The sequence below is a fragment of the Sebastes fasciatus genome, chromosome 1, assembly GCF_043250625.1.
Source record: "Sebastes fasciatus isolate fSebFas1 chromosome 1, fSebFas1.pri, whole genome shotgun sequence".
Taxonomy (NCBI): Eukaryota; Metazoa; Chordata; class Actinopteri; order Perciformes; family Sebastidae; genus Sebastes; species Sebastes fasciatus.
Genome location: NC_133795.1, coordinates 30,492,241 through 30,510,463, shown reverse-complemented (window position 1 = coordinate 30,510,463; position 18,223 = coordinate 30,492,241). Strand labels below are relative to the sequence as shown.

General features: G+C 39.7%; 1 protein-coding gene across 22 annotated transcripts in view; it reads left to right on the top strand.

Annotated features, from left to right (window-relative positions):
* Positions 1 to 18,223, top strand: part of r3hdm2 (R3H domain containing 2) — a 67,719-nt gene that overhangs the window by 38,112 nt on the left and 11,384 nt on the right. For 6 of the 22 annotated variants that reach the window (XM_074642438.1, XM_074642449.1, XM_074642486.1 and 3 more), the window contains 10 exons: positions 788 to 847; positions 1,543 to 1,683; positions 2,360 to 2,468; positions 4,397 to 4,492; positions 5,117 to 5,166; positions 5,833 to 5,886; positions 8,969 to 9,204; positions 11,022 to 11,188; positions 11,728 to 11,826; positions 13,368 to 13,661. In XM_074642438.1, the coding sequence (XP_074498539.1) occupies positions 788 to 847; positions 1,543 to 1,683; positions 2,360 to 2,468; positions 4,397 to 4,492; positions 5,117 to 5,166; positions 5,833 to 5,886; positions 8,969 to 9,204; positions 11,022 to 11,188; positions 11,728 to 11,826; positions 13,368 to 13,661 (1,306 nt within the window). The remainder of the gene's footprint in view (positions 1 to 787; positions 848 to 1,542; positions 1,684 to 2,359; positions 2,469 to 4,396; positions 4,493 to 5,116; positions 5,167 to 5,832; positions 5,887 to 8,968; positions 9,205 to 11,021; positions 11,189 to 11,727; positions 11,827 to 13,367; positions 13,662 to 18,223) is intronic. The other 16 variants (XM_074642478.1, XM_074642493.1, XM_074642513.1 and 13 more) reach the window with 11 other exon arrangements.

Here is an 18,223-nt window from a genome sequence, read left to right as displayed (position 1 = left end):
GACCTGACACCCGACCGTCCATCGGTCCGCATGTTCGCTCTCCTCCCAGCTCTCTGGAGCTATGTGCCCAGCTGTTGTCTGGCAAAAGCAGCGGTGCCGGCAGCGCGGAGGTCCCAGGGACCGCCGGTACAATAACCTTTTATTTTGATCTTAATACAATTTACCAAAATTCACAAATATGTACAGTAGGATATTACTACTGACATTCCTGTAATATTACTTCACAACGTCTGCTGTATTAGCCGTGTGTTTACTACATGTTTATTTGCATATAGAGCGGGGAAGTGAGATCCGATCACAAGTGGCCACTGAAGACGCATGTGGAGACGCATTCTAATGCCAGGTGTGAACAGACGTACTTAGAGCTGTCCACTTGTGATCGGATCGCTGAGGACGCATGTTAATACCGGGTCTGAACAGGGCCTATGTTTAACTGTCTTGGGGCTAATACTGTGTTAGCAGGAGGGTTCCTGCATTTGCTGCTGAGTAATAATATTGTCTGAAAAGCGAAAGTCCTCCATTCTCTGCAGGAGTCTGTAGATGAACTGTTGATATAAAATGCTTTTTATCCCGCAAAAATGGCAACACGATTGCATCCAGTTGTTTGAAGAAGATTTGATAAAACTGCAGTTTGAAAAATAGTTTTGGAAGGATCAACATTGTAATAGAAGTGATACAAGTATTTATTGGCATACATCATACCTTTGATCTTTGGTTGGTATGCTCGCCGCTCTCTAGTCACTGACACGCTCCCCCCTCTGATCTCTCTCCCCCTTTGGCCCAACAGGGATCGAATGATGCTGCTCAAACTAGAACAAGATATCCTGGAGTTCATTAATGACGACAAGTAAGCCACGTTCTTCATAACTGCTCTCTTGTATTTAAATTTAGCCCTTCTACGTCCATTCCTTTTTATTTATAGATTGCTGTGGTATTGAGATAAATATGGCAAGTTGTAGTTGATTTTTAAGGGGCTGACAGTGTTTCTGGCTAAGGGCTCTGTGCTCCCCTGTAACCAGAATAGTGTTATTTTAGTAAGTATTGTGATTTAAAATCTGTCTGAAAGCAGTGAATCATCTTGTGCTCAATAGAGCCAAATGAATCGTCCCCAAAGTGGGACATCGTGCCTGTTAAGCAGCCCAAAAAAACCAACTTTAAATCTTTTCTAGTGAGGATAATTCTTGTGGGAAACAAGAGAACAGAAGGTAGTAAAGGAGTTACAAAAAATACATAATTGGAGTATCCACCACTGTTCTTTAGAAAATATCTAGAATACATTTTTGTATGAAAATGGATGTTGTTTCAGACTGCCTGGTGTTTTGTACAATCCCTTAGAATGCAAATCCATTTGTCATTTGTTCATAGAACAAACATAAGAGGGTCATGTTCTCAAAAATATTTTAAATGCTGAAAAGAAATGTGCACATTATGAGAATAAACATTCAAGAATTCAACAAAAAAGAAAAAAGCAGTGATTTAGCGAATAATTGCAGTGCGGTGTTGAAGTGACATGTGCTACTTTGTCTTTTGTGTCCCCTGCAGTAACCAGTATAAGAAGTTTCCTCAGATGACGTCTTATCACCGCATGCTGCTGCACCGTGTGGCTGCCTACTTCGGCATGGACCACAATGTGGATCAGACAGGCAAGGCTGTCATCATCAACAAGACCGGCAACACGCGCATGTGAGTGTAGTTCCTAACTTTGGTCCTGACTTCAGCAGCTGCAATCTTAATGGCTTTTTTTCTATATCTTTCTATAGGTATGTATAGAATGTACATACATTATTCAACCATTAAAACAGTTAAAGAAACATCATACTTTATTCAGACTTTTCCTTTTTGCCAGGGTTATAATGTGTCAATAGGGGTTTAGTTAGGGACTATTATAAGCCAATTAAATCCAGAAGTAATGTAAACGGCCTCAAGGGAACACACAATAACAAACCCATGTGGCTGAGATTGCTGTGACAACCACAACATGAAGGTAACAGAAGAATCCCTCAGCTATAAACTTTTAAGTTTGAGCGTGATGACGAACAATCTGAACCAAAAATTTGACAGAGCAGCAACATGTAAGCAAATGGAAAGTTTGTTTCTGCTGAAAGCTGACGCAGTATCAATACACATAAGATATGAAAGCAGCTTAAGCCCTACATTCACCTGCTGTAATCGATTCTAACAACCCAAAGAAGGACAAAAACAGAGAGAGAAGAACCTCTTGATTTAGCAACCAGCAAGTTGTTAAATGTTATACCCCACCGTACTTAATGTTCCTCTAATGCAGTCAAATGTTATGTTTTGTCTGGTTTTGTTGTAGTAGGTTAAAAAGCATGCCTTTTGTCCTCTACTTTTTCTACAGCCCAGAACAAAGGTTCTCCGAACACATCAAGGATGAACGTAACATGGATTTCCAGAAGAAATTTATCCTTAAGAGAGATGATGCCAGCATGGACAAGGATGATAATCAGGTAGGCTGCATTTAATACACATGTAGACAATTTGGAAATACTAACAAATACAAAAGCAACAACAGCTGTTATTAGTTTACAAAACATAAGAAAAGACACAAATAAGTAACAGGGGACAGCGTATGAAAAATAAAAAACGAAAAAAAATATATATGAAAAAAAAAAAAAATTAAATAAAGAAGAAGAAGAAAATCAGAGGGTGAAAAGAAGAGCAAGGGGGAGAGAAGAAAAAAAAATGTGGAGCTTTGCAGAACGGGTTTGGTTTAGTGTTATTAATTCTTTCTGTTCATACATACCCATATACACATTAATTTGATCCCAGCCACCTAATTACATTGATATTTGAGTTGTGGCATTGGCTCACAGGCGGCAGATGAGATCTGAGAAGTTGTTGAATATATTTTAACTGTTCAAGTTCCATCCAACCATGATATTTGTTAACTATATCCAACTATAGAAGGAGAGGGAAACGGTAGTCGGGGTGTGATGAAATAGGACTGTTAATTACTTTTTCCAGATCAGATGAAAGAAGACAATGTCTGCTTTTGATGCAATCTGAGCTGTGAATCAAACACTCACAGATGTCCGGTGGTGAGCCCCCAGACTATCTTGGGACTCTGGAAGTAGGAGTAGTTGTGCTGCAGCATCATCTTGACCCAGCCATGTGTTAGTAATTAAAAATAACTCTTTCATTATTTCAAATAAGATACAGAACTTAACAGAGGCATCTTCATTGATCTATCAATTGTAGCTGTGTGTAAGAGCATGCAGAGTTTGAACAGTGATTACTGTACATTATTGTAGTTACACAGGTGGGTGTGAAACAGCATCCATTCCAACAGAGATGAAAATTGGCACATGAGTAGAGATAAAGAGATTTTTATCTGTAAGACTTGGGGTGGTACTAATAATAACTAATACTGGAGGAAGCACAGTCCCCACTTTAAGGTTGTTTTTAAGTCCAAACCATTACACTGTCTGTCCACCGTCCTCTGGTCCAGCCACATGTATTTTTAGATATTATGCTGATTGGACATCTCAGGCTTCCTGTTTGCAAAATGGTTTTGTTTTTTGTGAAATGTTGATGATAAAGTTAGAATTGGAGATGGTGTGATAACACGTTCCAATACCACCAACACTGAGAGCGTACTAAGCTATTAATAGGCCATTCGTATGCAGTAACTTGCATGTTCCTGGTACTGTTTCTCAAAATGACACACAGTCTTGTGATGCATTTAACATCTCCTCCATTGCTGCTGATTCCCTGCATTTGAGCCACAAAACTGTTTGGTCTGGAGCTGTGCTTTTTGTGATGCAAAACTTGACTGTGCAGTCAGATTTAGTAATGACACAAGAAACACATTTAAACTCTGTATGTCAGCGACAGAACTCACATCATTTTTCATTCATGTTTAGTTAATACCTTTACTTATACAAACATGTAACAGTAGTTTGTGAGGTTTTCAGTTAAGCATCAAAACCAAGTTCGACCACAGTTCGATCATTATAACAGAGAATAATAAACTTGTTTGTTGCTGTCTGGACCAAGTTTCTCACCCTTTTTCATTCCTTCCAGCAATGTTTTTTTGAAGCATTGACACTTTTCTTTGGCGCCTATTGCTTGTGCATATTTGCCATTTTCCTTTGTTCTATCACATTTGTGGTGTTAAACCTTCCCACGCTGATTCCGCTCCTCAAAACACTCATTTTGCACAGTTTCCATTCTGTTGTTTTGTTTTGACGGCAAGCAGCTGCTCTCCCTCGCATGCTACTGTTATCATGTGACTTGTTGCTACTTATCTTAACAGCAGGTCGCACAAAGTGGTGCAATATATGTATTTACTTAAACCTTAAGCATATATTTTTGAATAGGGCGTATTAAATTGTAACTGTAATTTTTCCAATTTGATTGTTTTCGCAAATGTTAGATCCGTGTGCCGCTGCAGGACGGTCGACGTAGCAAGTCCATTGAAGAGCGAGAGGAAGAGTATCAGCGGGTACGAGACCGGATCTTTGCCCGAGAAGTAAGTATTGAACCTGGGCAGTGTGACAAACACTGGGAAAGACAGATTAACATTAAATCACAATCATTAGCTGTTACCTCCAGTTCCTTTTAACTAGTGAGAAGTTAGCATTTCTTAATTGGACAAGAATAATAATTGTTTGTTTAATAACTGTTGTAGTGAGATGTGGTAATTAGGGCTGTCAATCAATTAAAATATTTAATCATGAATAATCGCATGAATGTCCATGATTAATCGCAAATTAATTGCATATTTTTAAATCAGTTCAAAATGTACCTTAAAGGGAGATTTGTCAAGTATTTAATGCTTTTATCAATGCGGGAGTGGGCAAATATGCTTGTTTTATGCAAATGTATGTTCTGTAAATGTTTATTTTTGGAAATCAATTAACAACACAAAACAATGCTGTTAGATTTTAATAGTTTGTAGAGGCCTGAAGAGGTTAAACTATACAGTAATCTTATTTCCCATGCTGGTAACCATCCTGTGGGAACCACTGCTTTAAGCAACATGTCAAATCCTAAATACATACGATGTCAAACTTGAAAACTCAAGAAAGGTTGATATGCAAAAAGTGTTGATCTTAAGTACTCCTGGCTGAATGAAGCATTTCATAATGTGCAGGTGTCCTTTTTTCTACAGTCCTCTCAAAATGGATACATCAATGACAACAGGTAAGATGATCTATCCTACTGGAGACTCTAATGTGTGCAATTTATAAGACTCCATCTTTACCACCTTTCCCCTTAAAGCTACAGTTTGCTCGTTAGGTTTTAGTTATGAAAGGTGGAGGGCTGTTAGACTCATAATCATAACACATTTTTAATTTTATATATTGATTCTTTGTACAAATCTGACCGCTTACATAAATGTAGCCCCCACAAAAGGTTTTGTTCTTTTCATTGCCAGGCAAATGATCAATATGCATTTGCTGATGTTTTTCTCCTGTGCCAGATTTTCAAGGGTTGTTTTACACTAGACTGAGGGACACACACTGTCTTTGAGAAAGATTTGTAGGTAGTGGAACAAATGTTTTCTAGAAATACGTTAGCTCACAAAGCAGTTACAGTCAGCCTCCACATCTAGGCACCCTGGCCATTGAGGTTGAAAGAGTAGGACGTAATATGCTGAGAGAGAGAGAAAGAGGAAGCGTGGGCTTTTCAACAGTCAAAGTTTCTGCCTTGTGTGCGTTTTTTTTTTCTTCGCAGGGGTTTAAAGTTCTGCACTGTGCCTACCTCTGCCTCCCACCCCTCCTAATCTAACCCTCCCCTATACCCCCTTTCTGTTCTTCAATCCAGTCCTGTAACCCCAGCATTTTCTCCTAATGTTAACCCCAACAGACTTTCCACTGAGGGCTACTGCTCTAGCTCTCAAAAGAGGAGGCAGATCTTTAGGTATTGGGGTGCTGCTGACTATGACTTGTGTGTTGCCATGCCCATTCTTTGAAAGTGGTTTGGTGATGATAGTGGTGACTTGTGGTGGTTTTTATATCTCTGCTTGGCGTAGTCGGCTGATTGATGGCTATTCCAGCACTGCACCGTGGGGCTTCCCATGGCCCATGCATGGCTGCTTTGTGGTTTCACTGGGGACTGATTGACCTACTTACCTTTCCACCCATCCACCGTCAACTACATTTCTTATATAAAGTAACTGCATCGCTTCCACAGTAATCTGTATGTTTTGTGGTTGACTTAGTCTTGTAGTTTTTGTTAACATGTCACCTGTTGCATAATAGTACATCAATATATGTAAGTAGTACATACAAGCAATAGTGCTGTGGAACTGACAAAAAGAAAATAAGAAACGTGAGACTTTGAGCAAAACATGATAACACAGTTTTTATTTTAGAGTGCAAAAGGGCTGCAGCTAACAGTTATTTCTCTCGTTGAAAATCCTGATTGTTGATTCATCATTTGGTGTATAAAATATCAGACAATAGGGAAAAATGTTCATCACAATTTCCCAGAGACCAAGTTGCTTTTTGTTTTTGTCCGACCAGCATCAAATCCCAAAGATATTCAGTTAACTGTTGTAGAGGATTTACAAAAAAAGGGAAAAAAATTCACAATAATTTAAAGGCAGGGTTGACGATGTTATCCAGTATACACTATTTTTTATATTGGTTGAAATGGTCTTCACACCCCGACAGCGATCCATTACTTATGAGCTCTGAAAAAGGACCGGAAAAGAGCCGTCACCTGTAGCTGCTGTAATCCTGTAAAAACGTCTACCAATCACTGCCTCGAGGTCCGCTTGGAAAGAACCAATCAGATGCCTCCCTGCCTCTCTGCAACGTGTTATTTAGAGATTTTAGATTCATCCTTTTTTTACCCTCTTTACTTTAGCTTTTTCATATAAATAAATCATTTTCTTGTGTAGTTCTAAGACTTCACTTTGTCTTCAACCGAACCATCCCAATTATTTGTTGATTCCTTTGTTATCACATTTGTGCTGCTTGCAGAAATTTCGATACAGGTTGACGTGTAATATAGTAATACGGCATTAATAATTTATGTTTGAAGATCTGAATCTCATTATAGGCTTTTTACATTTCACCTAAAATGAGCTTATATCCCAAGCCCAACATTCACATAAAGTAGATTAGGTGTTCCTTTATCCTTTACATGCTGTTAAACTAAGAACGCCATAAAACCGCAGACTTCACGTAAATGAACCAAAACAAGAAGCTCTTTTGTGAGGCATGGGTTAATTTAGCCGTGTAATAAAGACAGAGTGATGGAGGCACATAACAGCGACAGCCTAGCTTCCCCTGTTCGTGCGTGTGATGGGGGAATGCTGTCGTGAGGAGAGAGCGGAGATGAAAGATCATGTGATCAACGGCAGAATCCCTCCTCCTCCTCTTCCTCCTCCCGCTCATCCTGCACTCATCTTTGTCTGCAGAGCGAAGCGAACAAGTGTGCGCCTCCCTTTCTACAGAGAACGGCAGAGCACCCACCCTTCCTTAAAATAGGCTGTGCAGAGAGAGGACTCAAAATAGATCCTCCATTAATTACAGTCTCTCTGAAATATTTATCAGCCACAGCCACCTTCAAACACCACTCACTATCGCTCGGGTTTTACAACCCCGTACCACATCCCTGTTCTCGTCATGGAGATTCCCACAATCAGCCTTATATGTTTTGAATTCATTTTACTCTTGTTCTCTGCACACTGACATACTCCGTTCATATCCCTCTTCCAGTTCTAAGAGGGTGAAAAAAGCTGGTTTTTTTTTTACTCTTCTGTCCTTAATGCAGTTGTAGGTCTCTGTTCACCTGCAGGGCTTTCTATCTACATTCAACTTAATGCTACACCACCAGTATGTGTAACATATTTTTCTTTTTTTTTATTTCATTTTGTATTTGCAAGCAATAGTAGGCTATAATACTATTTCTAATGCTGACATGTCAATGGCAGACCCAACCATTCACTTGTGATGGAGGGGTTTCCCCTGAGTGGTGGTTACGCTTACAGTGTGATCATTGGTTTTCTTGGCAGCTACCCTTATCCAGGGTGACAGCATCACAACAACACAATGAGTGTGTATAGTTTAAAGAACCATAGTGGTGAACCAGTGGTAGCAAGTGGTTATTTTGTCGATAGTGTGTGTGTGAGTCTGAGTGTTGATGTACATCTGGTATTAATTTACAGGTGTACGTGTGTCTTGTTTCTATGTCATTTCTTGTCTCCAATACAACGTATTTTAAGCGCATGTATTACTGTTTATCTGTATTCAAAATGTATAACATGTATGTATGCAAGTGCTCATTCTGTAAAGTCCGTTCTGTGAACGTTGTCTCCAGTCTTTGATGGTTTGTGTGTGGATTTCATGGAAGTTTGTCTCATCTGGTGTCACTGTAATATCCTGTTACACCCCAGTGTTGATTGTCTGGAGCATCTTCTCTCCCTGCATGTATGTTCTCCTATGTGGATGGGTTTGTATGCGTGTTTGTGCGTGTGAATGCGTGCGTGGTCGTATGTTTAAAATTGTAAATAATATTGTTTGGTGGTTTGTTGCCTGATTTTTGTATTGCGGTTTCACTAAACCAACCAATATGCATCTGTGTTGAATGCCCCATCCTGAATACAGCCTGTCACATTGACTGTCCTTTCTACCTGTTGATGACCTTACTGTGCTCTTCTGCTTCTGCCCTCCCCTCTATCCTATTTTGTCTTTGACTGCCCTTCTATTTCTGTTTCCACCTTCATTCTTCTATGCCTCAAATTCACCTATGTGCACACCTTCCCTTTTCTATATATATTCCTCACCCTGCCCATGTACATGTTTGTCTCTCTCCTCCTCTGACTTCAACTCCGCTCCCTGTACACATCTCTCACCTGCTACCTCTTAACTCTCCTGTTCACTTCACCTCTTCTTCTTCCCCACTTCCTGCGTCCATCCCCTTTTTTATCCCCTTCATTTCATCTCTTTGTCTTTGTCTCTCTCCTCGTCCCCCCTATTCTGTCTTCTCTCAGAGGGAACCGTGAGAGCTCCAGCCGGGCGTCTAGCAGTCGTCAAAGCAGCACAGATAGTGACATGAAGTGCCTGGAGCCACGGCCCTGGAGCAGCACCGACTCAGACAGCTCCAACCGAACCCTGCGGCCGCCCGTCACTAAGGCTAGCAGCTTCTCTGGCATCTCCATCCTCACCAGAGGGGATAGCCTTGGCAGCAACAAAGGCTCACAGGGAAGCTGTAAAGGCTCTCGCTCTGGTAAGGACTGTAGTGGAAAGTCTAGGACAAAGGAGAGACATTAGGTCTTTCTAGTGTATGTCATTAAGGCTAGCATTGGCTAACCTGTTAATGAAACACAAGTTTTTACTATCCATTGTAATTATTGCCATTTAAAGGGTGGGCCCATTATTTTTTTATATCATTCTGAAGATTGACAGTGGTGTTCCTTATGTATTCAAATCCGAACATTCAAATTTTGGTCAAAGTATGTATGTTTTAGAGTGAAAATGCACTTTTTCCCACGTGACCTGACGTAGGTTTCTGCATGATGAAGCTGCTACATATACAGTGTATATATACATCCTTATAGTCAGTGTATTAATGTTACATACTGTAACTTAGATGGTAGCTGGCATACTCCCAGTCTGCAGAAGCAGACAGGAGTACTGGCACGGAAGCTAAGGAATGTGCTGCAGTGTGGACGCCACGTTAGTTCGGATCTGAAAGTCACACAATAAAACTAACTAACCGATCAATGCAGCAGTACACCAGCAACTCCTGTGTGAAAAAAATGACTCTTTTTTTGGAATGGAGTCTGGTCTGGTCTTGAATACAGCTATGTTGCGGCTTCAGTTCTCTGTTAGAAAGGGCTGTCTGATGGCGAGGTAAAGCAGTGAAAATATTCTAAATATAGCGTACACTTAAACTGATGTTGATTTCTTTTTTAGGTGGCTAAAATACGTTTTTCTGCTGCTCCCAGCCACAGACAACCCTCTGACGGGGATTTGAAGCCATTATTTCGCGGTCTTCAAGACCAGACCAGACTCCATTCACAAAATATTTTTACCTCGCAGAACGCAGGAGTATATATAGAACCCCACTTAAAAAAATCCAAACTAACCCCTTCAGTTATTTCCACCGAAGGGGTTTCAATTTCTAACATTGACTCAGCTAGTGCTAGCGTTCATATTATTCATAACCTAATTGATTAGCTTACTTTGGTAACCTACGTCACTGCTTTTTGGCTGATAGGGCGTTTCCATTTGAAAAAGATGGAACAGTACGCATATGGACTCGTCCTTTAAATGAAGCAAGCACAGCATTAACTCTCTCCTGTCAGGCTCTTGGAGGCAGTTAGAATGATTTTAACTAGCGGTCATCATTTTCTTTTTGAGCTTTCTTATGAAATTCCATGATACAGTTACTTTTGGCCGCTTGACAGATGATTCAGTCCATTCTATTTCTGCAGAAAAGACGCCGGGAGACGTGTTTGACTCATTGACTCATGAATTTATTTCCTCCGTTACACAAGCCGCCGGAAACTCCTATGGGGTTAAACTGGACTAACTAAACACTTACAGAAACTTGCTAGCATAGCAACATTAAAGCTACAAACAAAGCTGGTGGTAAACCAGTAATCTCTCCATTCAAAAAGAAAATCTGATGTTTTGAATATGCAATTGTCTACTTCTTGAATATAATGCAACCCCCACTCCTTCATATGTAACCTCCAGGAAAAAATGTCATCATATATTCGGTCTAATATGGTATTGTGTTTGTGAACTGATTATTTAACGTTCCTTGCAGGTTTAATCAAATAGGAATCATTTGACCTTTTTATTAACCCCAGGCACAAAACATTTAAACTAGAGAGAGGCATACCTCTAGCTGGAATGATAACTTGAGTTTGCCCTCTAGTGGTCCAGAAAAACTTACATTGTGTTGTAAAGAAGAGGATATTACAAAAAGAAACACAGACACATGAATAAAACCCCTCAGTATTTTCTTTTTTGTATGACCAAATTATTTTGATAAGAAAGTTTTTGTGGGTTTCATGTCTTCTTCTGCATCACTAGGCCTGCCTCTAGTCAGCCCTGATGTGTGTCCCCTACCTGCAGCCTCCCAGTCTAGCCGTAGCCTACTTCCCTGCCCATCACAACAGCCACAGCCCCTGGTTCCGCCTCAGACTGCCCTGCTGCCCACCCCACAGCAGCACCCCATGGGAAACCACATGATTGCTCAGGTATGTACCTCCACTACCTGCATTTATGCATGTAACCATATCAGTAAAAATGAAGACACTCTTTCAAGTTACAGAGAATGAATCTGGTGGTCAATAGAACATCTTTAGTGATCATGTGATCCACCGTCCTACTCTAAATGGGTTGTGCCTGAGGCTGAATCTGGTTACATGTAAGGAGAAGGTACTTTGAGCAACAATATAAAGTTAATGACAACATATCTAATGACAACCATTTCCTCTCTTATTTCTCTCTGAGTAGTAGTAGTAATTACATTTCACTTTGTAAACACAGATTTATTTAGTTGTTAATATTTAGAAAGTAAATGTGATTGCCATTTCTATCCATCTGTTTGTTCATTTGTTCATTAACAACTTTTCCTCTGTGTTCTAACCCACGTCTATCCTATTTATTTCATTTCTCTTTATTCCCTTCTATCCGCTTGCTTCTGACACCCTCCCTCTCACTGGCTTGCTCCACTCTCTCTCTCTCTCTGTGCTCTGCCTCTTTATTTCCTCCCTCTTTCTGGTGGTGTGTTTAGCCGGTGGCATCTCTGCAGCCCTCTCAGCCTGTCTCCTACTCCAGCCCTTCCTGCCCCCAGGTTCTCCTGCCAGTTTCTCCTCCCCAGCAGTACACAATGGTACTGACACCTCTTGTAGCTTCATTTCTATATATTCATTTAGTTAAAGACTGAATTCCTGACTCCCTCACACTTTGCATTTAGCTATTGCTTTATTCTGCTAGAAACTCTTGCACTCTCATACCCTGTTTTCATTCACAATAGTTAGGTATTTAACCACAGTCATGAGAGAATAATGTCTTTGCTGCTCTGGACTTTCATTCAGGTTGTCGCTTTGACTCAGGCTGTGTGAGAAATAGCTTTGGTCCACCTAGCATTTTATATTGAAGTACCTTTTTTGGGAAGCAAATTTATGGTCATTACTTTTGTCAGTAGTTTACATTTCTTTAATAAAGACTAAGGCAGTCAAAGTTAACGCCTCTAATTTCTTTAACGCATTAACACAACTTGCGATTTTTAGGTTGTAGCTGGCTCAGTTTTAAAGCTAGACTGAAGATACTGTTATCATATGTAACTAAAAAAAACAAGGAATCCATTGGTAACAACCATGTCATACTAACTTGTCGGGAAGGAGGCTAAATAACGCTTACGCTACATTTTGGTTACGAAAAACTGGTATGGCTATTTTCAAAGGGGTCCCTTGACCTCTGACCTCAGGATATATGAATGAAAATGGGTTTTATTGATACCCACAAGTCTCCCCTTTACAGACATGCACACTTTATGATAATCACATGCAGTTGTGGGCAAGTCATAGTCAAATCAGCACACTGACACACTGACAGCTGTTATTGCCTGCTGGGCTGCAGTTTTCCATGTTATGATTTGTTTGATTTTTGTCACCCAATTTGATGAAATGCTACAGTTGACTAATTTGTAGTATTCGCTTCGCAAATATATCCATTGCACTGCTCTCATTCTAATCAGCAAAGTGAACGTTCTGCCACATGAGCAGCGACTGGTTGAGACAGATGTGAAGACCCAACAACTGCAGAACTGCGTCCTTTGTTTTAGCTCGCAATCCAGCTTTTCTTATTGCACTGGATGCAAAGAGATGAAATTGGTATCGATCCTCTCATCTGACACTTTGTAAGATGGTAGACGGGGTATTTTCCAAAATGTCAAAGTTTTCCTTTAACACTCATATCTAATGTACTCTCACACTGTTGCTAATGTGGCGTTATGGCTTTAGTAATCACTCTCAATCACACAGACCTCAGACCTTTCACCACAACTTCAAAATTCACAAGAGGCACTGACATAGTGATACCAGCAGCAAACATGTCTGCAGCCCATTTGAGGTCATGACCTGTAACTTTATCTACAGATATATATTGTATAAAGCTACATATATATATAGCTTTAGATCATGACCTATAGCTTTATATATCTGTAGACGATGCATGCAATGACTTGCTATTATGCACTTAATGCCTACTGCTGTTTCAGAATACTGTCTTTGAGTATAATTTTCAGGTATTTATTATATCATGCATGTTGTATTAAATACTGCAATCTAGATTCATACTAATCATTTTGTACTGGTATTTAGTGTAGTGGCAATCAAAACCCACCAGTGACATCATTCCCATTCCTCCCAGGGAGAAGAGCTGGCGCCTCAATTCACCCAGATGACGCTGAGTCGACAGGGCTCCAGTGAGAACCCTGAGCCTCCACCCATGTATCAGGCTCCTCCCACGGTGCTCACCCAGCACCCCCCTCCTCAGACCGGCTACATCATGGCTACCACGGGTCAGCCTATGCCGCCTCCATCTGGCTACCAGCCCGCCACTGGACACCCCCATCCCCCACCTCCACCACCTCCTCCATCCCAGCCCGTAATGCAGGCCCCGCCGCCCCCACAAGGTTACATGCAGCCCCCTCCACCTCAACAGGTACGTCATTCTCCACAGGTTGTTATATAAAGGCATCAGGGTTAACATCCAGTTATGTTTGAATGTCCTTAGAGTTTCAGACAGAAGCAGTATTTCTCAGAAAGTGACAGTACTATACTAGTGAAATATTTTATTATGGTTTTGGGACCTCACCTGCCCGACACTCTGGTATTCTCTTGTGTGTCAAACACCCACCATTTAGCATTTTATTGGCTTTAACATATGATAAGTGTATTTTTGTATTATCATTATAATAGTAATTGGCCCCAGGTCTACAAGACATGCTGTAATACTGTACCCTTTGTTTATATTGCAAGTAAGGCTTGCAGAATTCACAGGGATTCATATCCAGGGAGGAATAGATACATGAGAAGCAACACAAAAATGCACGGAATTTGATTATGTCTCCTTGATCTAGGGCCGCCGTACTGGACAATTTAAATTTATTTGGAAGGGATAAATTTAATATTAATTTAAGTTACTTCTTTTGGATGCTGTTCACTTCACTGTGCAGAATGATGCATGTGCAGAAGGCGCAAGACCACTCTTTCCTCTAGCTTGCTGGTCCCCACATCCAAAAGTTTGAGAACCACATGCTTTAGAGCATTCACTTCACTGCATTTTGTAAATAGAGGAGTTGCATTACCGCTGTGGAAAAACCAGGAAGAACTGATGACATTATGCCTATACTTTCTGGCGATAGAGGACTTGAGCGTTTTTGATTTTCTGGAGGGAACTGCTATGTGTACTGGAAGAGTTCAAGTAGTTTATTCCACCACAGTTATGCATGTGTGAAATAGTTAATTTCTCCTTTGGGTTTGAATTATTTTCAAACACGCTGACACTATCTCCGTTTCGTATCAGACTGTTCCTGCTTCCTTGAGATTTTTGCACTGTGGAGGATCGTGTTCCTTACACCTCATATTAATGAGTGTTAATGTAAAGATATGCTGATGAAAGAGAAGGGTACACCATGTGATCATCGCTGCACCCTGTTAACATACAGACACGGAGAGATGAAACTTGACTGCTTTCTTTTATGTAGTATGAGTGATATAACCTATGGTGGTTTTCCATTAAGGAACTTTACAGCCAGAATAAGAGTAATTCTTGATTCATCTCTTAGCAATGTATAACCAGGGAACTCCAATGTTGGTTAAACAAGGGATACACAACAGCCCAAGTCAGTCATCTCCCTTTACAGTTAAGGTGTACAGGGAACTACTTATAGTTGTTGGAATAAGACATCTTGTTTTCTGGTGCTAAAAATAAGATAATTAAGTGACAGCAATTACAGTTAAACAACGTCACACTGAGTAATAGTTTCCTGGTACAAGGAAATAATAACTGGTTTAATTGGCAAGCCTGCTCTACCCACAGCAAATACCATGTGTCTACTTAATGTTTCCACATACAAAATTACTGGAAAATATGTAATCACAACCTGTGTTGTTCCACCTGTCAATGAATGACAAAAATAGAAGCTCATGCATCTTGATTCAAATGCAGTAGTTGTCCCATCATACCCCTTTGTCTCTAGTCTTTCTCCCCCCTGTCAAAATGGTAATGCTTTATTTTAAACATCTGTCATTTCTGAATAATTACTACTGTTTCCTGGAAAGAACTCTATAATTTGGTACTAATTACTGGGAAAGTACACATGTCCATGAAAGAACCCCAAGAAAATATTCCTTCATTATTATTTTTATTTTTTGAAACTTAATTCTTCAGATGTGTTGAATTGGTTCAAGGTTCTTTATTTGTCATATTTCAATTCCAGCAAAGCAGCCATTGGCAATGATAATCTTTGGTCTAAGGTTCCTTCAACAATGTTCATAAAAATATGTACTGTATATATAAAAGGGGAAATCACACAAGTAAAAGTAAAAGAAAAATGATAATCTAAGGAATAAAATAGTGCAGTTAAAATAAATATAGACACAAGTAAATATAAAATAGTAATGTCAATTTGTAATTTAGTTGATAACAGTATTTCAGATGGGAAAACTGAATGTAAACCGTTTGTAGTATATGTACAATGAGAAGTAATATATGTGCATAGAGGTGTAAACAGGAATGTAGTATGTATAGAGGAGAATAATATGTATCTATATACACACAGAGGTCTAACAATTCGTAAAACAGTTTATAAAAGTAAAGTGACAATTGAAAGTGAAGTTGTGAAATTGCAATGTGCCTGTAGACAGTTATGCTTTTGCATGCTTTGGCTGACCTGCTGGGCACTGACAGACTAGGTTGCACTAGCTTAGCCATTAATTGGAATTGTACCAATGTAACACTGTCTCTACTTTACTTATAATTCTTTTCAAATTACGTAGTCCATTCCAAGAAACTTCCTAGGAAATTACAAACCCGTATCATAACACGATACTGTAAAATTATGTGATTCATAAATGCCATAAATATCACAAGTTGAAAAGATCTTTCTTTTATAAACTCAAAGAGTTTAGGCGTCTGACATAACAGCGATGTGATTACTGTGAAGTAGCAGGATTCACCCAGTGGGGGAGTTTGGTCCTCGCACCCAAAGCGCCGTGTGTCACCTCCACAAGCTCGGTCTCAGTCAGCCAGCTCGCCTGTCACATTCGTCCGATTGCAGAGGCGGTGACAATAATGAGTTCTCTCACTCTCTGTCACTCACACTCTTTCTTCCTTCCCTCCCTCAGGCTTCTGCTTGAATCCATAAAGTAGTTATTATAATTCATTTGAGCAGAGAGAACTAAATTGACCTGGCTATTAAACACCCTGTGGGAGACATTAGGCCCTGTAATGTGGCTCTGGGGCTAAGTTGTAGAGGAAGATAGTCTGTTTAGTAGAGTTTTTAATAGCTGAAGTGACTAAATTACTTTTTTTAAATTGGCATTAGTGTTGTGTTCATAAGAAGGGAATCTGGGGTCAGTAGTATCTCCTTAAAGCAGCTTGTCAATTAGAGCATACAGACACTAATGAAGTACACTATCACAAGACCATTTACTGGAATCAAGAGCACATTTTACAGTACTCCGACAGCAGTGCAAACCAATAGTTGTCGTGCTTTTGTGTGTTTTTTCCACATTTGCTTGCTTATGGGACTTTGTATTATTGAATCAATCTTTATGTGTACCCACTATGTGCGATCTTACAAATAGTTTTGATATGTTACGTAGTGTAAAACATATTTTTTTAGTATTTTTCTTTAAGTAATCCATCTTTTAGCTTTCATTTTCTGCACTTTTATTTTGTAGCTCCAAGCTCTGACCTATATAGACAGCATCTTTTCATGCCTTTTATCACCCTACACACCGTCCTATATTATCCTCACTCTTAGATTTCCATACTTGTATAAACAGCATTGGCTGGGAAAGGAAGATGCTCTGTGTTGCTCAATGTGTGGGTGGTCGACAGTATAACAGGAGTGCAAATATTGACACCGCTGCAGCCTGTAGATGGGCTGAATGTTGTCATGTATGCAGATGAATGTGGAGGCAGGAACTATCGATCCTCCTAACATTCAACTTCCTCTCCGTTTGTCCATTTGATGTCTCGTTTGGAAATTCTGTATGCTACATTTAGCCCAGTTGTATAAGCCGCAAGTTGTTCAAGCTTCAACGTTCAACACTTAGACCTCTGTAACTGTTATACATCGTTAGATGCTTTCTATTGAACATTCTTCTTTGTGCACATCACTGTTGAACACTGACCAGGAAGCACAGAATTGATTTCTATAGGCATTGTCTTAAATCTGCTATAATCAATTTTCTTAACAATGGTTAACTAATGCTCGTAGTTATGAAGCCGCAGATAATTGTGGTGCCACAAAGCAACTTTCAAGTCATTGTTTCGAATTTCCAGTCCAATACTTTACTGTTTTGATTCACTGTCACCGGTCTCATATGTCTGTCGACTGTCCTGCACCAAACAGTAGACATACAAGGTCTGTGACTAGCTGGTGAACATAGTGACGCATTTAGCAGTTAGAGCAGCCATTTCCCTGAAAAGTTAATGAAGACCAAAAACAGAGCTAATAGAGGAGGGAATATTGAATTTGAAATCATCAATCAGGTGGACAGACATGTGATTCCAAATAAATGCTAATGTTGCTTTTTATCTGCTGGTTGTGTAAATATGAAACTTGATAACAAGTTTGCCATATCAACTCAAAGGGTGATTTCATGTCAGGGTTGCTCTCAGAGCTTGTTTCCGCTGCCCCCAAGTGGCCAAGAAGTGAGCTATTGCAGGCTTAATGTGCTTAAACTGAGCTACGATAGTAAAGGTATTTCACAATTGACAATAATACTGTACATAAAAAAAGTAATGATGTGTTCTCAATGCCATGAAAATATAGGAGGGAGCTCCTTGTTATTGTCTCTGTGCCATGTGTCAGCAAGGTTGAAGACTGCTAATCTTTGATTCATCAACAGTTATTCTTAACAATAACAAGAGGCAAAATAAAATGAATAGGATCCCTTCAGCGAAAGTAATATAGTAATATAACGAGTAAAGTAACTAATTACTTTGATGCCAAGTAAAGTAATATTACTTTTTAAAGGAGTAATACGTAA